Source organism: Varanus komodoensis, unplaced genomic scaffold, assembly GCF_004798865.1.
Source record: "Varanus komodoensis strain SLA01 unplaced genomic scaffold, ASM479886v1 scaffold37, whole genome shotgun sequence".
NCBI lineage: Eukaryota > Metazoa > Chordata > Lepidosauria > Squamata > Varanidae > Varanus > Varanus komodoensis.
Genome location: NW_025335889.1, coordinates 1971730 through 1996878, shown reverse-complemented (window position 1 = coordinate 1996878; position 25149 = coordinate 1971730). Strand labels below are relative to the sequence as shown.

Here is a 25149-nt window from a genome sequence, read left to right as displayed (position 1 = left end):
ACCACTTCCAAGATCCAGGTCCCAATCCCGTGCTTAGAGTTATTTATTAACCAAGACGGGCAAGGATCCAATAGGCAAGTGGTGGGGCGTACTCTTCCAAGCATGCGACATGCTCACAGGAGGAAGACAGTCATTTGTATATGCCACTTGTTATCTCCAGCTTTTCCATTTCAGTGAAAAGCTGCTGGAATCAAACTGGGGGTGAATCACTGAGCTGCTTACTGTAGCATCTGTCTACCAAAGCTGGTCACAGCATCTTTGCAGACTGGAAAGAGATTCCCTGTTCCCATTAAGCCTGCATGGCCAACCAATTACTCTGCACTTTAGTGTGTTCTTCTACCTGGCCAGTAGCTTGATCCTCAGTCTAGTCTGCTGGCTTGTGCTCTTCATTCCCGACTACTTTCTTTGCCCCACAACAAAAAGTTTCTGCTTTCCAAAGCATCTCTGATTGCTGCAGATGGCCCAAAACTGCCTATGATCCAAACTATGTTTCTTCATTTGGTGGGTTCTCATAATAACTGTAGTGCTAAAACTTGTATTGCACTGATATTATGTTTAGTCCTGCTCAGACTTTAAGCCCAAACAGGCTTAAGGGGCAAAGGAAGGCTGTGCAGCCACCCCCAATGTTTCCCTGCACACTGGTCCCTCAATGTCCACAACTTTGCTGGGTTGTATAGCAATGTCTGAAAGGTGGTGCTACCGATGTTCACTTGCATGCAAACAAAACTCTGATCCACATGAATGGGGACCCAGATAAAAAAGGGTTCCAATTATGAAGAGAGTACTACAAATGCGTAAGCTACATCAGTAGAACTTCCTTTCAGACTTCACCACACAAACCAGCATAACTGGGGAATTAAGGGGACAGGACCAGAGCCGGTAAGCATGGCACCTTGCCCCTTATAGGATTTATATGTCCATGTTCAGGCTTCACCCCTGAATAGCACTTATGTCTTTGTACTTCTCTACTTACTACATTTCTATTCTGTCCAATAGCCAAGGCTCTCTGGAAAATTCGTAACAATTAAAAGCATAAAATGCAAAATGATAAAAGGCCATATAAAAATCTAGAAGTTTAAAACTATAGTCTAAAAAGAAAAATAATAGCCACAGGAAACTTAGCTGCAGTGCAAGGGCTTAAAATACAAAACCAGATTTAAAACATTAATTAGAAAACTAAAACGCTTGGGAAAATAAAAACGGTTTAGAGTTGACACTAGCAAGACCACTCTTTAGGTGCCAGGTGAGCTTCTCTAGGAAGGCCATTGTACAGAGTGCTGCAACAAAAAAGTCCTCTTCTTGTTAGCCACATACTTTACCTCCTTTGGTGGAGGATCATGGAGAACCACCCCTGTATATTCTTCTCAGATTTAGAAACTATTACTTTCTTCTATGTCCCCATTCCGCTGTGTTTCTTTTGAACACGTACCCCTGTTCCAACCAAAAGGCACTCAAGGCAGCTTGCTATGGTAATTGATGAGTATACTAATACTGGGGAAAGATATCACTCTTTGGAAGCTGCTCTGCAGCATCCAAGGGTCAACTGGCACAACCTACATCCTATGTTAATTTCATAGCTTTGTTGCAAACCTGTCCAACTCAGTTTCAAGAGAGATCTCATCGGGAAGAGAAATGGACAGGGAATCTGCACGGCACACTGCTCTCACAGAAGATCTGGAGAAATCTCCTCAAGGCAACCTGAGGAGCTCAGTCATGGGGAAGCCTCACTGGGAAGGCCCAGGAATCCCTTCATTCCTATCCAGCACTCTGCCTTGATCCTCCCTTGCCCCTGAATCTCCAGAGCACCAGCAGATCTGGTGGGAAACCTATAATCAACACAGGAGTGCCCACTGGACTGCTGGAGAGTCTTTCATCAGGGGTCTACTATGGAGGAGAGAGCAACTCAGAAGAAACTATGTTCTTCAGCAGCAGGAGAAAACCCACCTGCAAGTAAAGAACTAGCAGAGGATCAGAAGAGGCAGAGCTGGCAGTGTGCATATAAAGCCACCAGTCTCCTCTGGGTCTTTGTTGGATTAACAGTTCCCTTGAAGTTCAATTGCTCCACCACTGACTTGCACATCAGGTGTGGGTCTTGCACAAGTGTGCAGTTAATCTGGGTTCATGTGGTGTGTGTTTACTTATAAGTAAGCATGGGGAACCAGTTCAGATCAGGGCTGCTGCATACAGAGATTGAACATAGTGTACGGCACAATACCACTCAAAGCAACAATTTCTTCTGGGAGAAGCATCTGTTCAATTGAAAATTCCCCTCCACCACAGGCTTGATCCTCCTGCTTGTGGGCTAGGAAGTAGGACCTCTGAGCGCTCTGTAACTGTTCACTTCAGCTGTCGGCTCCCAACTGGTGAAAGGAATTCCATTCTACTGCCTTCTCCTGCAGCTCTGATGTGTCTCCTCCGTTTCCCAAGGCAGGCTAGTTCTCACACTTTGCCTGAGAAGCTTCTAGGTGTATCCTTGAAACTTTCAGGTGCTCTACCCCATCCCAGCTCCTCCACCTCTACCTCAGAATCAGACAAATCCATCTCAGCAGACTGTAGAGAGCAGGCCCTCTCTCTACATCTATGGCCTTTTTTGGTATCATGATTTGGTGCAGAAAGGACTCACTTTTTCAGGAGACTGATGGTGGAAGAAAAAATTAAACCTTCCCCGTGTATGCTGTGGTCCCAGTCTGAACACTGGGATCCTAGACTAGTAAACAGAACCCCACACGGAGCTGGGTGGTATGTTTTGAATATAGTCTGTAGTTTGACCCTGAGTTACTAAGGATGGAAGAGAGGCTCTGAACTATACAATCCAACCTGTCAAATCCCATGATTTAATTCGAGATGGAAGTACACATAAGTGCAATACCACTCTCCCGTGCCTGAATAACCCACAAACTGGTGTACGTGACCTGCTTCTGATAACCATCCTGTGGGTTCTCCTACACTAGAGGCATTCAAGATGCAACTGGACAGTCATCTGGGACGGATGGTTTAACTTGAAGTCCTGTCATAAGCAGGAGCCCTCTGGCCCCTTCCAACTCTACTATTAAAATGACTCTTATGATATTATAGTTATCAGGACTAGTAGCTACCGATAGACTCCTGCTTCATGAATGTGTCCCAATTCTCTTTAAGAACCATCTAAATTCAGGTCGTTGCTACATCTTGTGGAAGTGAATTCCACAGCTGACCTAGCCACTGTGTGACATGCTTCCTTGTATCTGTCCTGATACTCCTACAGACAGCTTCATGGGATGACCTTGTGTTCTAGTTTTATGAAGAGGAAGAACAATGTCCCCTCTCCCACTTTCTCTTACTATGCATAATTTTATACACCTCTATCATACCCCCACAATTGTCTTTTTCCTAAGCTAAACGTTCTTAAATGTTTTCATCTTTCCTCATAGGGAAGTTGCTTTAGTCCCTTGATCAGTACTGTTACTCTTTTCTGCATGGTACCACTGTGCTCTGCATGTGAGAAAGAGAGGTGTATGGGATGCACACGTGGATACTAGTGATCCCCTAACAGCCTTTTATATACCCCTGGAACCCATCTCTCAATTGTCCTGCCCCTGTCAAATTTCCCAGCAGGTCCCAGCAGGATAAACTTGCCCTTCTTACAAACCATCTGACACCCTGCCCCTGCAGAGAGGCATGAAGCTAGGTTTCACACTGCTGTAAAAAAACAAAAAACTGGCTGCTTTTCATTCATTGCTTGGAAAAAATTCAGCTGGTAAACATAGGTCCATTGTGAGGCTTCCAAAGGCCAGCCAACTCCATAGAAAGATAGATAATGGTCACTGCACTAAATTAACTACTCAGCTGTGTCTCTTCTTCTTCTTCAGCAGTTTTAAAAGCATTTATATGGCTGCAATTTGCTGAACTATCATGAATACAGAGGTCATGTCCAAATATCTGCCTTTATATTCTGAGGACATGTCACAGGTTGCCACTATTATAGTTGACATTGTTGGTGTTATGTGCTGTCGAGTCATCTCTGACTTATGGTGACCTGATGAATGTAAGCCCACCAAAATGTCCCATCCATGACATCCCTGTTTATCTGTTCTAAATTCAAGGCCACGGCTTCCTTTATGGAGTCAATCCATCTCCTACTGGTCTTCCTTTTCTCTTTCTGCCTTTCACACTTCCTAGCATGTCTTCTCCAGTGAGTCTTTTCTCATGATGTGATCAAAGTATGACAGCCTCAATTTTGACATTTTTGCTTCTAGGGAAAGTAGTGTCTTGATTTGCTCTAGGACCCACTTGTTCATCTCTCTTGCTGGGTTAGCCAACAAAGCTCTCCTCTAGCACATTTTGAATGCATCCATTTTCTTTCCTGACTGCTTTCTTCACTGTCCAGGTTTCAAATCCATACACAGTAATTCCTAACATGTGAAAGATTGATAGGAGAAACCAAGAGATGGTTCTGCATGCAACATTTATCACCTACACTCAAGTTGTTTGCTATCTTCTACTCCTTTCTCAGAATCAGATTACTGTAGGGATCGCATCCGTTTCTTTCAAAATGCAGCATTCTTAGCTAGAAAGCTCAGACTCTGAAGAGGAGCTAGAAGACGAGGAGGAGGGGTTGGGAGGCATTACTGAAATGGCAGGGTTAATCAGGGAGATTAGCCAAGCAGCTGGAAGGAACCAGACTGCCTATGGTTTGGGACAGGGGAGAGAAATTGTGGAAAAAGAAGGGGAAGAAGGGGAAGGGTGTGAGTTCATCAGCCTAGTGGTTTCTTGTCAAGCCAAATGGACCAATTAAGTTAATGGCAGGTGTTCCTTCCTGCCTGGCCCACAAGCAGCATGAACCTCCCTGAAGGGAGAGCCAGTCCCTTTTGGGGGAAAAGAGAACAACGGGATTCAATTTAGGATCAGCTTTGGAGATGAGCAAGAGCTATCAGAGAGATCACTACTTTGATTGATGCTACTTTTTGAAAACCGTATTGTTATTCTGTACACCTTACAGAATAACAATAATAAGACACCTTAGCTCAATAGACAACTCTATTGTACAGATGATCTGCTGGAAAAGATGCACTCACAACAATTATGTCTTAATCACCCTGTAGCCCTGCCCACCATTTCATTTACAAATCCTTGTATTAACAGTAATGAATTTGTATCATTTATTTTGTATTCAGGGTAAGAATATGATTGCATGAGGAATCCACTTTTAGGGTATGAATCTATTGGATTTTTTTGGTTCAGGTCCCTGGACTCTGACCCAGTTTCTTACGGCCCTGAATCTGACTTGGCATCAAGTGCCAACGCAATTCCTATGCACCCATTAGGAACTGTGACTCTGCAAACACTGTGCAAGTACAGTGGTACCTTGGCTCACAAACGCCTCAGTCGTGAACAAAAAATGTCATGAAAATTTTGATGTGGGTTGTGAACTCCACATTGGGTGGCAACTGCGATCGCGGCCATCTCCCCGCCCCCCCCCACGAGTGGGGAGATGGCCACGATCATGCACGAGCGCTACTGCAATCTCAGCCATCTCCCCTCCAGCAAGATTGCGCCTGTCTCCCCGCCACCCCGCAGTGCGCACGCGTTTGTGCCCATCTCCCTGCTCCCAGCGCACCGGGATGACGGGCGCATGCAGGGATGATGGGCAACACTGCGGTCGTGCTGGGGGCGGGGGGTGGCAGCGATCTTTGTTGTTCTTTGTCACTTTGCTTCACATTTTTCTGATTAAAAAAATGGTTACGGAGCAGATTAACCTTATTTACATTGAACATTATGGGGAAATTTAACTTGGCTCACGACCAATTTGGGTCACAACCAGAGTCCTGGAACAGACTAATTTCGTGAGCCAAGGTACTACTATAATATCCTTCTGCGTGCATGACTTGCAAGCTTTGTTTGTGCTACAAATGCTATACATGAAGGCTGCCAGGCTGTGCAAGAGTAGCTTTGCTAGCACTTGCAGACTTCATCTCGGTTTGGCTTGCTTCCTAAGCCAGGAAGAAGTCCAATGAACAGCAGTGAAATAGATTCCATAGGATCATCACAATCCTAGGCAAGAATTGGTGCTCCACAAGAGGAAGGTATCGGTAGGCTTGGGAAATTCTCAACATGCACAAAAAAATCTTTTGGGGCAAATGAGGAGGAAGGAATCCAAAAGAATCTAGTGCCACTACAATACTTGATGGAGCACTTCTCCCAACTGCAATCTACCTGGACACTATGATCAACATAGAGGACCTTCCTCTAACTGCCTCCAAGGGTGACTCAGTGGGTGGCAAGGCGGAAGAGAGTCCTCTCTGGGGTCGCTCCCAAAATATGGAATGATCTCCCCACTGAGGTTCACCAGGCACCAACTTCACTATCCCATTCCAATGCCAGCCTAAGACTGTCCTTTAGGCCAAGCTCTAAATATCATGGAGGCAAGGAGAGGTATTATCAGCCGTTTTGGAAGTCCCAGCAGTTTAAATCTTGCTTAGCTACCTAAATTGTTAAAATTTACTATTGAAGTCTTAGTAAAATTTTATAATGTTTTACTTTCACTTTTACTTTACATTGCATTTTACTGTGCTTTATCTGCTGGTGTATACTGCACAGAGAACTCCAATTATTGGGTAGTATCAAAATAACAGCAATAGCAGCAGGCCTACGATATCCAGCATCCTTCAGCCAACACACGATCCAACACATCTGGGAGGCCCCAAACTGGAGGAGGCCAGCTACATACATACTGTAACTGTTCTTCCTAGCAACCCAAGAAAATGAATCCTAGCAATTGCTTTGTGCTTGTGTTCTTATGAAAGCACATCAACAACAAGCTGCATAAAGCCTTCCTCAAAAAGCATCCCTGCAGATTAAAAAAGGATGCTTTAAAGGAGTCAAATGGCTGTTTTCATACACGGATGCTCAATGAGTAAAGTTCAGCTTGCTAGAAACAGCGTTCTGCCGTGCTCAAGTTCATAGCTGAGGTCAGTCATCACCTATTTCAAGTACAAAGACTGGGGGGGTGGGTAGGGAGGTACAGGGGAACCAAGAAAAGGAAAAGGAAAATGAATTACATTAATCATAGCTGCTCGATAAAGGTGTCAGGGCCTGCGATTGCTGTGTCTTTTTACAGCTTAGGATTTTTTGCACTGTGAAGAAATGAAGAGTGCAAAGTACAACTAAATATGGAGAGATTAGGTCCTACTCTAGTGCAGCTCTTTTGTGCCACCTGAGACGCTGTCAAGTTATAGCACAGAATTTGCAAATAAAGCATCATCACCATCTTTGCATTGTAATTATTTGTGGCTACATACTGTCTGACTTAATGGTGACCTATGAATGCACTCCAGAAGGGCCAGTCCTGCTCAGCTCTGTGGCTTCCTTTACAGAATCAATCCATCTCCCATTTTGTCTGCTACTTCTTCTGCTTTCAACTTTTCCTAGCATTATTGACCAGTGAGTGTTGCTTTCCCATGATGACAACCTCAATTTCATCATTTTTGCTTCTAGGGATAGTTCTGGTTTACTTCCATCTAGGCCTCACTTGCACTTATACTGCTCTTTTTCCCCTCTTGGGAAGGACCCAAGGCAGCTTACATAGTTCCATTTTATCCTCGCAACAACAACCCTGTGAGGCTGGCTAGGCTGAGAGTCAGTGACTGGCCCAAAGTCAGCAGATGACCTTCACCACCTAGTGGAGAACTCAGGTCTGCAGTCCAGCACTCTAACCTCTGTACCACACTGGTTCCTATAGTTACAGTGCTATGGTTGCTAGGAGGCCTAGCCTTCTCCCTGATAGGAGGGATTATTTATCTCTATTTATTTGTTTGGTATTGAGAAACAGTGTCATATTCTACTACAGGCCAAGGAACTGGTAGTTAGCACTTCAGAGAAGCAGGCGAGAGAGTCATTATTAATAGAAGATTTTGTTGTTAATGAAACAAACTGAGTAACTAACAGACTTGCACTGCAAATTCCTTTCTCTACTGAACAACCCTTCCTTCACCTCTCCTAGCTCTCTTCGGTTTCTTCTCTCACCCAGTCTGAAACTAATACAGCCTTCCCTTCACTGAGAAAGTCCTAAAATTCCCCAGCAAGCTAGTTCCCTTTTCGTGCGCACCCTACATTTTTTTACAGTCAGATGGTAAAAGGTTTTGTGCTTTTCTTGCATCTCATATGTTGCATTGGTGACAACGTTATGCTGTAGAGAGATTTGCCACATTTCCCAGTTAATGAGTTAATGGGAGTTCCTTGTTAATTGGCCAGGAGAAGGGATATTGATGAATTACCATGGTGCATGAATCCATTGTTGCAGAGTCCGACACCCAGTGCGACAGCTTCCTCCCTTGTCTGACAGTCTCCCTGGTAACAAGAAAGAACAAATGTTACACCTCAGACCACTTCCTAACTCACACCACTTCCTCCTTAGCCCATGACTAGGCCCGGCTCTCAAATAAGCATGGCACTCTGAAACAAAACAATAGCCAAGCAATTAAAACAGGACTCCTTTTGCTTAAATCCCATTCATTCCTATATATAGTGCCCTTTGCTTCCCACAGGAATTAGAAGGACAAAGATGAAAACTCCGGAAAGCAGCCGTTTAAACAGGACAAATGCATCACGCTGCTTCCAGTGCAGAGACGGTCCTTCCCTGGCAGCTGCAACAGTCTGAACTCCCTGCGCTTTGGCCACAGGCAATAAAACAGCTCTTTAGGACAGGAGGCAGCCAAAGCCATGCAAGAGAGGGGGTGAAGACTACTTCTTCAGGCTTCCCAAAAGCCACATATAATATAGAAATAAAATTTATATTTTGTACTATGTATTCCCTCTCAAAAAAACTCACGCATTGGTTTTAAAAATAAAAACACCCCATGGTCATATTATTCCAAGGGTAGTGTGCGTTTCCAAGAATGATGTAATATATGTTTTGGCTGAATCTGCTAAAGCTGAGAAAAATATTCGCTGGGCGCCTGCAGACCGGTTTCTCTGCACAAGCACTTGTGTGGAAGGCACCTGAACGAGAGCCCCACAAGTGCCACTCCTGCTTATCTGAGCCTCTCCCGAATGGGTTGTGGGTGCTTTCAACACCACCAATATGGATCACACCACCATATTCAAGGCTCCACTGGGATAGGAAGGCGTTTCCTGCCTTCACCTCACTGGAATTCGGTGATGCTGAGCCACAATTACCTGGACCACATGGGTAGTGCATAAATCTAGTCCACCTCCCACTTTAACTCACAAGCATGTATTTTGCACTGAAGCAGACAGGTGGGCACATTTGATGGCCAAAATACATGTTGCTTAGGTTTAAGATCCAAACCTATTGCCTTATTTAGATACCGGAAGGAACCTTTCCCAAGTCAAACTGGTCCATGTTCTGATGGAGAGATCTCTTTCTTATGATCTGCCCTGCAGATTCTTTTACTTTCATCAGAGGTTAATTCACTGTCAAGCTATAACATTATGTTATAGCATGACACAGTAGGCAGCCAAACCCCCTTTTGGTTTTCACTCTAGGGTAAGCATGAACAAACCCAATTTGGATCAGAACCACTGCCTACCAGGAGAGGTTTATACCCGTCTCCCTCAGCTACTTGGTTCCTGAAATTATGCGCACACACATCCTACAGAAGGACGAAAAAAACGCTGACAGCAGTGGGGGCCATTTTTCTTCTTTAAATGTTAGGAATAGATTGGCTGAGGAGAGAAGAGTTAAACTGCCCCTCTCAGTGCACACCAGTTCTTATTTGGGTTGTGTGCACTTTTGGTAAAAGACAAAGAGAGGGACAACTGGAAGCAATGTGATTACCATAATGTGTACTTTGACTCACAGAAGGGTGCATGTTGCTGAGTCACGCAAAAGGTTGAAAAAGGCAGCTTTGCTTGCAATGACCCTTTCCAGTTCGTTGATTAGACAGGCATTCAAAAGTTTCTCACTACAACTTAATTTTGGTCAGGAACATCCAACATCCAACAGGCAACCTGATAACCTGGCCTCACTAGATTTAACAATGAGTTGACATCAAGAAATCTTAACTTGTACAGGTTGCAAAGGTAATGAAGTGGCGGGCCATCCTTAAATAGAAAATGCTTTTTTAAAGTTAAGTTCAGTATAAATAGTAACCTCCAAATGAATCTATTGTGTGCACCAAAATCTCCAGCTGCCTGTTAAAACGATTGGTTCTGACAGCTTTTCCATGAGCCTGCAACTAGAGAATGCTTCTCCAGTGGGGTTGTTGTTTCACAATCCCAGCAAGGAAATTATGATTTGGGAGACTGTTTTTTGCTTCCCTCTTGGATTTGAAACAGTTGCTTTTCCCTGCAGCTGAGAGAAGAGGAAAGCACCTGGACTGGAGTGAAAAGAAAACAAAACAACTGGTGCCATCATTTTCCTTTTATCTTGAGTTGCTGAGTTAAAAGCAAGGCATGCTTACAAAAGCGAGTGGACAGTAGTAAGTCTCTCCTTTTGGGGAGAGTGTTGGAAGAAGTTCTGCAGCTATCAGTGCCTTGAGGAAACAAGCACATGGAGACTTCGGTACGTGCAATACCTCATTTGGAAGCTGCTGTGTATTCAAGACCTGCAATTCCACTGTGCGCTTCTTTATGCAGTAAGTGTAATCCAATACTACTTCTAATTATGGCAAACAGAATAACAGAAGCAGTTACTGGTTCCTAGTGGGAAAACAGCAGAAAAACTGGAAGTGTTGACCAATTTCACAATTCCCGCTGAGCACAGGCAAACCAGAAGGTATTAATAAACATCAAATGAAACATTTTGGCAGTAATATAATTTCTAGCCTTAACATGCCTCTCTCCCATTTTAACATTCTGCCACATGGCTAGTCTCAGTGTCCGCTATGAGTTACTTTATGAGGGGGAAATGGTGAGTTCATACTTATGTAAGGGCCACTAACTACGTTTATCACCAAATGGGGTTTAAATTGAAGGAGAAATGGTTTTTGACAATATTCTTAACCTAGCCTTTGGGAATCCCGATTCGCTCATGAGCAATTGCACATACAAGTCTTCCAATATATCACCATAACGAAATTGGCAAGTAGACCTGATAATGCCGCTTGGCTTCAAACAGTAACCCTTGCAGGGCAGCAGTCAAAGAGGTAACAAAGGATCTAACCACTCAAATCCTCTTTGCATTCTTCCAGTTATAACACAGAACTTTCCTAAATGGAAAGGGAATTGCAAGAACAGCAGGAAAGGCCATTTGGAAAGCAAATGGAGAAACAAGGCTACAAGAAGGACCACTGATCTGATTCAGGTATAAGGCAGCTTTGTATACTCAGTACCCACACCACATGATTCCCAAGCTCTCTGGGTGGCTAACAAAAGTTACTCTCATTTATTTTTTAGATTTGTTTGAAGGCCTCCCATTAGCATTGCACCAGTGCACTCTCAAACATCTTCCTTGGTGTCCCACCAAGATATCCTATCCAACTAACTTATCAATACTTTTGTTCCCCCAGCCACTGGGATTGCTTCAAAAAAAAACCTGAGGTGCTCCAGCTGCTTCCACTTTGATACTCCACATACACATCTAGGCTGCACATGGGGTCCAGAGATCTTCAAAAATTAGGGCATTTATTTATTACATTATTTCCAATAGCTTTCTGGGTGGTTAACTAAAGTCATGTGAGCAGGTCACTTCCCCTTTCACCCCTCTTTCAGCAGACTCCAAGTCTTAAAGCACAATTATTTTAATGAAACTTAATTGGATACAAAATAGCCTAAATAAGAGCAGCATTTTCTACAAGAGGCAGGAGGAACACCTGCCCACGTGAAGAACTGAATCCAAATGGAAGCTTCCCCGCCTTTCAGCAAAAGTTCTGCCTACACCCCCAGGGGGCTCCTGCTGCTTGCCAGCTAAGGTTGCAGAAATGACAAACACTTTGTAATTGGTTTGGCCACTTCTGTCATCACATGATTAGGTCAAGGGGTTCCCCCTGGGCCCCTCCATTCCAGTTCTGAAAAGCCACCCCCCCTTTTCAAGGGAGGCTAATTCTTACACTCTGCCTGAGAAACATCACTGGACAACCTTGAAACTGTCAGTCCCCTGCCCCTCTTGCTTTTCTGCCTGGTCCTCAGAATCAGACAACTCTGTCAGAGCAGACCGTCATGTACAAGAGACTAGAGTAGCTTCTGCTCTGCAATTACCCGCAGGCCAACGCTTTCCTCTGTAATGCATTCAGCCAACAAAAAAAAATAGGAGTGCAGAGACAGAGAAAGAAAAGGGGACTCCTGTCACTTTTGTATGATAAGCCATGCCTCCCATGGCAGACATTTTGTGATGGTGCTCGAGGCTGTTTCCCAGATTGACAGATGCACCCTTAGGCTCAGAATGTTTGCTTACCTCGATGTACATTCTATACCAGCCTTCCCGCCATATGCTTGACAGTCCCAGCAATCCCGATCACTGGTCACACCTCCTGGGGCCAACAGGCATTAAATGTCAAGCCATATGAAGGGTGCTGGACTGGGGAAGTGTGCATCATACGTTGTGTTCCGCAGCAGCAGTTCTTATAGCTACACTCAAAACTAATCAAAAGTTTACAGAAGTTTGAGTGCTCATATTTAATAACCAATAAAAATGTCTTCCAAAATTTAAATTTATTTTTGTATTGCCCAATAGCCAAACTTCTCTGGGAGGCTTATAGCAACTTGTAAAATACACTATACAACACATACAACAATAAAAATGCCATAATATTTAACTACAGAAATATAAAAACTGAATTTGACTTAAATAACTAAGACAGGTTAACCTAAACAAACTTGTTAAACAACTGACATACCCACCCCCACCCATGTGCCTTTTTGAGCTGTTAAATGCCTTGGCATAGAAGGCAGTCTCAACCTGGCACTGAAAGGACAACAGAGCAGGTGTGGGAAAGTATCAGAGTGCACTACAGGAAATCCCTAGAAAGTGACGTTTCCTGTTGCAAAGAGTTACAGAATTTATTGCTACACATGTAGCAATCCATATGCATTTCTAAGCATGTGTAGAAATTGAGCCAGCGTCTCCCAAAATACAGCATTCCAGACTAGAGATTTCAGACCTTGAATCTGAAGTTGAAGTCAAGCTGGAATGTTTAGTTGAAATGGCAAAATTAACAAGCTCCAAGACCAGCCAAGTGGCTGGTGAGAACTGGAACATCACTGGTGCAGGGGGAAACATCAGAGAACAAGGAGGGGAAGGGTATGAATTCATTGGCTGAGTGATTCATTGTCAAGTCAAACAAACAGACCATTTAAGTAACATCTAGCATTCCTGCCATTGGGCCCTCAAGCAGCACAGACCTTCTCCCTGCTTCATTCAGAGAAGACAGGAGAAAGGAAATACAATGTAGAATCAATTTCCAGCAATGGCAAGAACTAACTCAGCAATTAGAGGGATCATGCACTTGACAGGTGCTTCTGGCTAATGATTTTTATATTACTCACTCTGTATTACAAGTAACCATAACTAAATAAAGGACTAAAGCTAGGATCCTCTCACCTTGAATCTGTTGGCAAGCAAAAAGAGGAGGCCCGTTTATGACACCATGGCATACGGTGAGCCTCTTGACCCTCTGCAGACTTCCCCTTGTGCTTGGTGTGATCATGAAAAGTGAGCTAAGAGGAAGTCCACAAATCCTCACAAAACCCAGTTGTGCAACTGGCAAACTTCCCAATCAGGTGCGATCACCCAAAGAGTGGCTGCAGGACACAGAAGGGGGCGCTGCAAACATTTCAGCAACCAAACCTCTTCCCTGCTCAATGCAGTGCACAGCGGCAGCACCAGATGTGTGTGGGGGGGTGCTGCTTGCACAGTGCATGGGGCTTGATTCCTGGCAAGCACCCCACAAAAGCTGGGCGTGCTCACCAGGAAAAAAGATCCAGGGCAGCTGCAAAGCCAACTGGAGCCTGGGGTGTCAAACCAAGAACTGAACCCCAGATTCACCCCCAAACAGATTCCTTGCACATTGCTAACAAGAGCAGAGAGACCTTTGCTCTGATCCAGCAGAAGTCTTATTATATCTTCAAACAGGCTTAATCTCACTCTGCAGAATTCAGTACTAGATGTACTTAGTTATACATACTCCATCACTGCCTTATTTTTTCAGGCCACTGCCATACTATCAGTATTATAATTTTAAAAGTCTTCTACTTCTCTGGCAATCAAACCATTATCCCTTCCCTGGAAGTGGACAGAGTTGTGGGATTTGTGAAAGCACTCTGAGCCCTGGAATGTGTTTTCAGTACCAGAACATACAAATCCACGCTTGACACCAAAACAGATATTTGTTTACACCTCCATCAAGCAACTATGCCTTTTGTTGGTCATTTTTACTCTAGAGTAGGCATGGGGGGGGTGATCCAGCTCATAAAATTCCTCAGGCCCCCATATTTTGGTCTCGACCTAGGTCAGTCCCCCACCATGCCTATTTTAGCCTAAAAATTAAAATGATGTAGCTGCTAAACATGGGTTTAAAGAAATGTCAGTTTCTGACACTGCACCATTCTACCCCACATTAGCTTACTTTATTTCAGTTGTATAATTTAGGAAGTAAATGGTCACTTTGTGCTCCCGACTTAAGCAAGTGAGAGGCACAAGTCCTTGCTCATTAATACATTCTACATTGCTTACTACAAAGCAGTAGAGATCTACTGTTAGATTCTGATCTACTGTCTGTCCATTGGTCTAAGGATATACAACAGTCAGACAATAAGGACAGCTCTCATTTATGGACAATGGAAGCAACTTAGCTATCTTCATGCAAGACCAAAACCAACCTGACTAATATATTATGCAGAATGGGATTCTCTCATAATTGGTTACCTGGCTCTTTCGCTAAAGAAAGAAAATCAGGCTCTTCTATTATGAAACATCAGTGGCTGTTTGAGTCCAAATTACAAACAGAATGAGCAGTTCTTCAAACCTCTGACAGATCATTAAAGCTAAAGAGCTTGGCACTCCATTTATTTAAGTAGTAGGAATTTCAATCTTTTACTAGTCAACCAGCATATTCACTTGACTGGAGTATCCAAAAATTGAGATCAGATGTTTAATTCCAGGATAAGTTCAGTCAGTACTGCTGTAGACATGATGATGATGGTTAAGAGTTACGGTGGCGGTGGCTGAAGGAATGTGTGTGGAATAGTAGAAGAGATATGAAGGGGGAATGTGTGGTCCTGCGTGGTTCTGTGGTCCAGAAACCTCAGCTGTGGTCAAAGTCCCACTATATCTGCCCTGGCTCACCATAACCCTGTCTTCTTGAGCAAACATCCTCACTTTGCGCAAAATGGTGTGATGCAACAGTACCGTGAAAAATGAAAAGGGCAACACTGATGCCAAATTTTTAAAAAAACACCATCAGTAAGCTTTCCTTACCTGAGCAATCAGCCAATCCACTAGTTTACTTCCTGGGATCACCGACTTGTAGGTCTTCAAGTGGTAGTCCCGGTCTCTGAAACAGAAAAGAATGTTGAAAGATCATTAAAAATATCACTGGGCAGAGAAATTAGTACTATGAGCAATGCCACATTTTAACCACAGAGAGTAATTATACTAAGAAAACAATTTCTCAATAGCCTCTATACAATTTAGAGCATTGTTCCATTAATGTCATAATTGCATTGTTCCATTAATGTCATAATTGTGTTTCATTGTTAGTAGTCCCAGTGGACATTCCAAGCAGGGCAATGCTTGGCCTATGGATCCTACTTAACTCTGGCCTTATTTCTTAACAGCATTAACCTATTAGTTCCAATTTTGTTATGAGCAACTCTGAAACAGTATTTGTATGCATGCTGTCCCTTTATTATGAGTTAATACAGAGGGCTGGCTGGAGAAGCACTTATTTGGATGATTTGAAATCACCCCTGGCCCCAATTTCTACCCATCTTCTTAGCATGAGGACAGCTAAAGCTATTCTTGCTTGTTGGCTGCTAATCCTGTTGATGCATTAAAAAACCTCTAATGGCATGCCTTAACATCAGTCAGATTTTTGCAGCTGAAGGTACACTCCTACGCATGTTTAGACAGAAAAAAGTCCTACAACACCCAGCATTCCTTAAATTCCCCCTAAACTGATTATCAATTTCTGCTTTTCATATTTTGAATGACTTGCCTAATTGAAGACTGAATTTGTGCAAGTGTGTGTATACATGCACACCATCAGCACTCTCCTTCTTGAGTTCTGCCACCTCCTGGAGTAACAGTCTTTTCAGTTAAGGAGAATGATGGTTTATACAACCAGCTCTGGGTTCCAGGTGCTACAAACACGGCAATGACCTGTCACTCACACCTCTGCTTCTGCGATATGCTGACTGGGGAATAAGCACTCTGTTGGGAAAACTGGAGCTCCCAGCTCTCTCCATCCATACGAGAAGCAAGACTTTAACTACAGATTGGGTGGGATCAGCTCAAGAATTACATTTGCTGCAAAATGTATGGCTTGTATTCTTGTGCCAGAGTCTTAAAGCCAGGATCTCCCAAGTAGTCAGCTGCTTTATTACGGGCTGCACAAGCAAAGGAGGAAGATTTCAGCCAACAGCCTGTTATACCTAGAAGGAAGACGGACTATGAAAACATCATGATCGTGAACTTACTTTATCACTGGAGTGTAAAGGCTGTGGAGACGGCAGTAGAGTCTCACACCCTGCAGAGAAAAGCAAATGCAGCCTTGTAATTCCATAAGTGGTGCTGTATCATCAAAAACACATGGAAAGGAACTGCAGCAAGTCTGCCTAACTTTTTTCCAGACATTTAGTGTCTTTCGTTGTACCTGTACTGAGTGATAGCTTATGATGTTTGCTGTTTTCTGTGATAGCTTTAAAAAAATATTGTTTTGATTTGGTTGTGGTCAAAAGGCAGCATAAACATGTGTCAGATAAATAAATAAATGTGACAACAGTTTGCACATTCCTAAAGTCCAGTCCTAAAATGTAAAACACAGCTGTTTTTTTCACAGAATCAATGCACTTCCAAGTATTTAAGCTCCAGTAGAGCGAATGAATACATTCGGCCTTTTCACATCCACTGTCAACAATGAAGTGTTGTTTTCAGCCTTGTACTTTCAAACAGGTGACCTTCCTTCAATCTATGCAGATTTATCTGGCCAGAAAATTTGTTGAGGTCTCAGCCAAATATTCAGGGAGAAAGTGGAGATGAGGAGTGGACCTCCTTTGTCTCTAAGACAGGACAAACTACTAATTTGACCAAGTCTGTGACATCAGTTATAAATGGCTCAAACTCCTTGCCTAGATCGAGCACAAAAACATACCTTGGACATGATGTCTTCCAGTTCACTCCTGGGCTTGTAAGTCCCATCATCATAACGAAACCTGTACATCACCTGTTCATTCTTGAAATGGTGCTTATCTGAAACTGAAGCATCAGAACAACAATCAGCAGTGTCCCATATGCAGAGCTATCCACTATGTCTAAGGTTCAAATGACTCCAAAGATGAAGAGGTCAAATTTTGCAGTATTTTGGCGCACATACCAAGGGCTGAATTCAATGATGGATTATCCTAGGTGGGGCTTAGGCGAGGTGAATCCTCTGCCTTGGGCAGCAGAAGAGAAGGCTTGGCACATCACCCCCACATGCACACACCAGGAATCACTGCTGCTTCCTATCTGGTACTGCTCCCTCTAGCAGAAAATTGGACAATGCAGCTTGCCCATGCATTCTGTCACTCTGAGTGGCCCTTCCTCAGAGCAAGGCACTGTGGACCAGGTGCCCCACCCAACCACTCAGTGTGAAGCCTTGAACCTGGCTAGCTCTCCCAAGAGCCCATCTGCCTGATCTCCTGTTGTGAGGAAGCCCTCAGAGAGAAGGATGGGAGAACAAAGGGAACAGCAATGGCAGTGCAGGGAAGTGGCGCCCTGCATCCTCCTGCTTTGGGTGGCTGGACATCTTCTTCCCCACTGGTCACCCCCACCCACTGCAGCTCACCACACAGCACCCCATGCTGCTCCTGTGGGGCCCCAAACCCCCAGGAGTAGCTTCTTGGAATAGCAATAATGCCATCCTGTCCAGGTCCCCTTCCTCCGTAACAATGCTAATCCTCCTGGTTACATCATAGCACTGAGATAAAGAAATTGTCTTCTAATTATTATAATTTGCAACCCTTTGGAAAAGGACAAACCTTCAAAATTGTGAGAAAACATACATTCTGGAGCAGAACAATTAAGTTTTCATTCAGTAGCAGATGTTCAGATATTCAACATTCACAAATGTGACCAGGTGTTTTTTGTTTTGTCATTGCATTACCAAACATGAGGGATTGATTTAATTAGTACGGTATTATCCTGGATATTTCCGCAGAACCCAATTGAAAATGCAGCCTAATGAATTCTCATGAACGAATCTTGTCTCTTCCTGGGCCAGATGCACAGATGTGGAAAAAAGCACTGCCAACATCATAATACACAGTGCTCAATTGCAGATGTCAGATCAAGATAATCAACTTCCCAGATAAAAGTGGGTTTCAGAGCATTTGCACTGAAATTGAGACTACTGCGAAAGGTTTCATACCTGAGAAAGAAACGCCTTTCTCACTTTGAAGTGCACTTTTCCGACAATGTACACCTGATAGATGAAAAAGCAACTCCTGTGCTTAACTGACCCAGGGCCATCCAGCTTTCTACAACCATAATGGAAAGCAGCAGGAAAAAGATACACATTTTGCAGCTCACCTTTTAAGAGGAAAAGTGCATTGTCTGGCCAGCCCACAAAGAAATACATCCAGAGCTGTTTAGCACATTACTCGGAAGCAAACCTGGAATTCAACAAAAAGTGGATACCCAACAAGGAGCTGCAGCTAATTGTGACTGCCTAGTAAACAAACCTGCCTGTCACATCTGTTTGCTAAAAATGCAGTGTATAAGGTGAGTGAGGCTACATATGAAGGGGTCCTTAAAGTAGTCCTTAAAAAGATGTCCCAGCAATGACTTTAGAGCAATTCACATAATCTCGATCCCTAAGAATGTAGTCTTAGAGTCAATCTAGATCAGAGCTGGAAAAAGCTTCTCAGCCCAAGGCAAGTGCATGCTAGGAGGGGCTGGGACACCCCCCCCCCATGTGCTTGCCTAAGCACTCACACATACGCACTACTCATATACACACACCAGTCGCACACACACTCACAGACTGCAGGCACGGAGGGAGAACTGCTTTGCAGGAACTACTGCTTCAAGGGGTTCTGTGCAGCTTGGAAGCACAGCTCATAATGGAACCAGCGTGGTATGGTAGTTAAGAGTGTTGCAACATGAACCCAGGAGATTCAGGTTCAAATGCCCACTGACTCTTGAAGCTCCCTGGGTGACTATGGGCCGGTCACTCAGTCAGCCTGAGCAGCTCACAGAGTTGCTGTTGTGAGGATACAATGGAGACGAAGAAGATAAGGTGAACAAGGGGAAAACAGGGAGGACATAAATGTAATACATGCAATGCCTCCTCTGAGAGGAGAAGGGGGGTTCAGTGTAGAGCTAAACATGCATAAGATTGTGCTTTAAGTCATATTTTAGCAATAGGCTTTTTCTCCAGGTGTCAGTTGAAGTGATAAGTAATTAGACATAATGATTGGAAGCTGTGACTTTAATTTATAGGCAGAGTCCTGTGAAATTTATTTCACAGTGGGTTTGCAACCACAGTAGCTGTTTCTATGCAAAAGTGATTGTCTTTGTGCATTTGTGCACCTAATATTTTGAGCTATTTTAGCAGCATATAAATTGAAATAATAATAATAAAATAAATAACATTCTCAAAAGCATTTTCCAGGAGCTGGGGAAGAGATGTCAAGTATGTGCATACGTAAAGGCAAATGCAGAATGCTGATAGTATGCCCTATTCCTGAGGAAACTCTTAAAAGCTAGGAGAAAGTGAGTTTGCGAATCAGTAACAAGTCTCCTGATCACAAAGGGTGGATCTAAGTAAAAGTTGTACCTGATATCAAAAAAAAATCCTCCACTTAGAAAAGTCCCCCCCCCAATTAAATCACTTTTTAAAATGCTGACCATAAAGGGTAAGAAAACATGTTTTCAGAAAAAAAGGATGAAAAAAATGTTACTGTTCCCCAGTATATCTCTACACTCAATTCAAAGCACTCACCATGATGAATGATGCCATTCTCCAACAGAGCTTGTCCCAGGTTGACCCCTTCCTCCGGCTTGCTTATCTCCCCAATTTCCATGAGCCAAGAGACGAACTCGCTGTGTAGAAGCAGAACAACAAATTAGCTCCCTGCTCCCTTTGGGTTCCAAGACAAACAGGCCACATGTGAACCATCCCCCCCGGAATGTACCTTCCCTCCCACCAGGCCTAGCAATGCATGACCATGAGAGAACCAGCGTGGCCTCCTGCTTAGGAAGCTGTGTAAGGACCTGGGCGCAATTCCCTGTGCAACCATGAAGCTTCCCGGGTGAGCTTGGGCCAGTCTGGGCTACCTACCCCATGGGGTTGTTGGAAGGATACAATATGAGTAGGGGGAGAACTCCACAAAGGGCACTGAACAGCTTGCAAGGACAGGATTTAAAATGCAGTAAAATATAAATGCTACAAACAGTGGGAGAGACCTTGTCTTCCAATGGCTGCAGAAATGCTTTCCAGAGCAAAGAAGTGACCTGGGAAGATTATTCTCTGGCTGAAGTTATATTAACTAGATGACAGCTGCAGCTGAGCCTTACCTTAAACTTTACTCTAGAACAGATGTGAACAGCCCCAGTTAGGAGTGAGACTATCATGCACTGGGAAAGGAAAATTAAACCTCCCCGTCCCATAAGCTGCTTCCTCCCAAATTAGACACATGCAAACAAGGATTAAAAATGTAGGCGAAGCCCCCACTGACGTCACTCTGACAGGCTCAGTTCCCTGCCAGTTTGATCTGGAATAAGTGATTTAAAACAATCCATGACTACAGCTGCAGCTTCCCAAATATGGTTGGGGGACCCTTTTGGTTACAGGACCCAGTTGTCCTCCCCATGGCCCAGCTTTAATGGTGCCCCTGCTTTGTAGTAGGAGATTGGTTTAGACGAAGCTGTGACCCTTCCCAATCCCCACTGAATTCTACAGTTCAAGCGCTGCATGTATAACTAGAAGGGGGCACGAACTACACCTTCTATGGAGCTGCCTGCAAATTAGCCCAACTCCCACCAGCGCGCAATAGAGCAGGGAAAGGAAATTCACAGATATAAGTTCATGACATAAAATGCATTACCCATTACAGGAGGGAACATGGAAACGCAACATGGGATCGCTGTTTTGGCCAATTCCACCCTGAAACTGAATTAACGGCTGCAATATAACGTTGTTCTACACAGAGCTCTCAGATACGGAGAGACTGCAACTGTATGCAGTAGTGAATGGGAGAGAGAACTGGTACAGAAAGAAATAAACTTGATGAATGGGATACTGTCAGCACCCTGAGGGGACCTGGCTGTTTGCCAACTTCAGAGAGGATTATTCTAAAACTGTTCAAAATCCAGACAAAGCATGAAAAGGATTTCTGAAAACAGGGCAATGCAGAGAAAATCTGTGTTTAATAAAGTAGCTGTAACTCTTCCAGTTTATGTAACTTTGTTGCTTATCAAAACCAGCATCCATGCATCCAGTTACAGGTCCCAGGATATCATATCTGTAGCCTTTGTATAGAAAAGGCTGACTTTTCTAAGCCACGGGGATGTATTCAGACGAAAATGGGAAAGAGGAAACAATTATTTTCAGCTTGGTTTACGGGAGATACAAGGGAGTGCATTTCCAAACAGGCTGTGAACTTTTAGATCACTGTGACTGAACAAAGCTTGGAAAACAGGTTTAAAATTTTGTGGAGATTTTTATAAATATGAAGATTTTTGGACTATCAGTGATGAACCCATTTTTGACCAAACCTTTGAGAGCTACACCAGTGAAGCAGTGAAGAACCTGTAGTTCATCAGGTTTATAGCTGCTTTACTGACATTTGTTACGAGGGCCTTCATGGCAGGAAAGCAGGACACACAGTGAAACAAGCAAGCAAACGGGAAACAAAACACGGCTAGCAGAGGCTCTAACAGAAAAGGAACTAAACCAGCAGAGGAGGAGGCTGGGGAATCAAAATGCTCTGTAGCGCATAATGGAAATGACTTGCTTGTTTCAAGCCAAACTGATTTCATCAGAGGTCAATGCCGGTTAGTGTGAGCCTTTGGCCTTTCTTCTGAGGGCAGTTCTGAGAGCTCCGCAAGGAGGAAGGCCAGAGGTGTCTGGCCTTTTGTCTCACCAGCTGCATCCTTCAGGTACCATGGACCATGGCTGGCCCTACCAGTCAGCAGAGTAAAGTAGCTCCCTCTGGCAATAGATAGTGGGAGCAGAAGTAAATGTTGGAGGGCAGAGCTGTGTGCGCCGGGTGCCCTGTCCCATGCCCGTTAAAACAGCCAGCTGCTGTCAGGCACAGTGGGGAATTCGGTGGCCAGTCACGTTGGATTTTGCATGTGGACTAGGAGAAGGACACCACCTTGTCCTTTGGGTCAAGCAACAAAATGTCTTAGACCAGGTCTGCTATTGACACTGCAGGTTAACAGGTCTGTTCACAGGCTTCCCATTAGGAGCACACCTTCTGTATTTCTATTTAAGTTACATTTTTCCTAAATTTACATCTATGAACATAAATGAGAATGGGGAGGGGCTGTGGCTCAGCGATAAAGCCCATGCTATGAATGCAGAAGATCCTGGGTACAAACCACAGCATCTCCACACCGTACTACAAAGAATCCTCCCTGAAGCATGGAAAGTGGCTTCCAGTCAGTGTTGGCAGTATAAAGCTAAGCCTATAAAGTTAGATGGGCCAGTATAGACTTCACAGCTTCATCATCCCCCATATGTTGCTGGCTGATCTTCAGAAGCAGGGAGCCTCTCGAAATCTGGAAGCCTAATCTTGCATCAACCCAAGGCATGCAAGGAGTCTACTCAAAAGAGATGGTTCCCCTTGCACAATGGCCCTTCCCAGCACATGGAGGATAGTGCAGCTGGAACCAGGGATCCCACAAAGCAGGTGGGACTATCACGTTCATGGTGACTTTCCACCTCATGATCTGAGGCTTGGACACCTGGAGAGAGTTCTAATGGGCTCTGCTTCTCAACTGTGGAGAAGAGATTAGCAGCAGGCTGTGGGATCACATGATTCTTCTTGGCAGTTTTAGCCGTGGTGGATAGCATGCAGACGTAAGGCAGCCCTGGACAGTGGGCTGGTGCTAGCACATAGAACACTGAGCCACCATGAACCAATGCTTGCACAATGCATCACGTGCTAGCGCAAAGGGGAAACTCGGAGAGCTTCTGCCAAAATTCAGCAGTGTGGTAGCAAAAAAGGAGGAACAATTTTGAACCACCCCTTCTTCTCCCGTAGTCCTAGCAAGTGACTGTTACATTTATGCTCATGCCACATTATTAATGCTCGAGCTGGGACATGTTACCCACATTCTTTTTGCTTAAGGGAAGAGGGGGAAATTGTGTGGAATTACAGGATTGGTGCTTCAGACCTTTCGGAGTGAGTGTGTCCCTTCACTCCTTTCCCACAGGTTCCAAAACTCAAGACAATCTTTGCAATGTAGATCCATATGAACACCTCACAGCTAACAGGACAGTCTAGCCCTAAACAACCTTCTATCAAACTGAAAGTGTAAGTCTCTGCTCATGCCAAACATTGAATCCAAACTGGAAACTTCCCTTCAGTCCTTCCCTTTCCAGTAACACTAAGGTTACACCCTCAGGATGGTTCTCACTGGTGGAAAGCCAGCCGGTACGATCGAAGCAGGCCTTCCAACTAGGCAGCTCGTCTCTTCCAACACCTCCTCATGGGATCAAGGTCAGGGTCCTGTACTTGTTCCCCTTCTCTCCGGAAACCACTCCTATCTCCTCCAAAACAGGCTGGTTCTCACGGTCAGCCTGGGAAACTTCAGGAAGCAACCTTGAAGGAGCTTCAAAGGTTTCTGTCCCCTTTGTTTGTCCATCTCAGATTCCAGTGAATATCTCCCTGAACAGCCTGCAGAGTGAGTGCCTGGCCCACTCACTACACATCTGAGCTGCTATTTCCCTTCATCTTCTTCCACACCATTGCTATCACTTGACAGGAAGAGAGCCGGTGAGTTCCTTCTCTCCACTACTGTTGTCTGGGCCAGAGTGAGTTGCAGGTAAATGCAGGATGCAGCAGGGAGGCAAGCAGGAGTGGCAGGAACTGCAGCAGCAGCTCCAAGTGACTCTTGTAGGGAGGCCGCTCAGCAGTTGCTCAGTCATGCCTCCCACTGTGCTGATCCTGACAGGGAGGGAGCAAATGATCCCACACCCTGGTCCCAACTTCTGTCTGGACTGGGTGAGGGCAAGCTAGAAGACAAGAGGCAGGTTTTCTTTCTCCATCTCTTATAGTGATGGCAATCGTGACTCCACACTTCCCATGCCAAATCTCATTTGTCCTTTTGTTCCTTAGAAATAAGAAGTGGCTTATTAAATGCTGCTCTTCACATTTCTGAGGAATTTAGTTTGCATCAGAATTTGTAAGTGTTTGCTCTGTAAGACAAATGAGCACAATCCAGAAAAAGACCCTGAGTCTTTCCTCATCTCTGTCTTTTAAAGTGGAGATGCTGGTCAAGTGCCAAGAAATTGTCTTTCTCTGAATGTTATTTTGCCATTCAAATGACAGCCAAGGAATTAGCAAAACAACTTAATTGGTAAATGGAAACTAGTTAGGGTAATGAAAATGGATGAACAAATTCTAAAGCAATTTTACAAATGAATGAAAAGCAAATTTTTAAAAATACTAAGAAAGGAACTGAGTAAACAAACAGTATTCTTGTACATCCCCAGACGTGCCCCCAAAGCATACTAAGAGGAAATGCACGCAATTTCACTCTTCTGGGTAATGTTCAAAGCGTCTGCTGAAGTTCTTTGTGTGTGTGTGTGTGTGTGTGTGTGTGTGTGTGTGTGTGTGTGTGTGTTCTTTCCCTTCCATGCTCTATTTCATGTGACTAATGTACGCAAAATGAGCATCAGCCCCAGAGTCGGACATGACTAGCACGCCTGTGTGGGGGAACTTTTATCTTTAATGTGCATGCAAGGTAATATGCCACCTGTCTTTGTAGCATTTGTGTGTTTTGTTGGTGGCATGCAACTCTTGCTTTTGAAAAAGGGTGGATCTACAGGTGCGTATTAGCTC

The 25149-nt window shown here is 44.1% G+C and overlaps 1 protein-coding gene across 1 annotated transcript in view; it reads right to left on the bottom strand.

Annotated features, from left to right (window-relative positions):
* The window catches only part of PREX1 (phosphatidylinositol-3,4,5-trisphosphate dependent Rac exchange factor 1), a 263982-nt gene that overhangs the window by 77082 nt on the left and 161751 nt on the right, over positions 1 to 25149 (bottom strand). Inside the window, exons 11-15 of the mRNA XM_044440400.1 lie at positions 20079 to 20179; positions 17247 to 17350; positions 16573 to 16622; positions 15353 to 15428; positions 8253 to 8325 (exon numbers count right to left, since the gene is read on the bottom strand). Coding sequence (XP_044296335.1) covers positions 8253 to 8325; positions 15353 to 15428; positions 16573 to 16622; positions 17247 to 17350; positions 20079 to 20179 — 404 coding nt within the window. The remainder of the gene's footprint in view (positions 1 to 8252; positions 8326 to 15352; positions 15429 to 16572; positions 16623 to 17246; positions 17351 to 20078; positions 20180 to 25149) is intronic.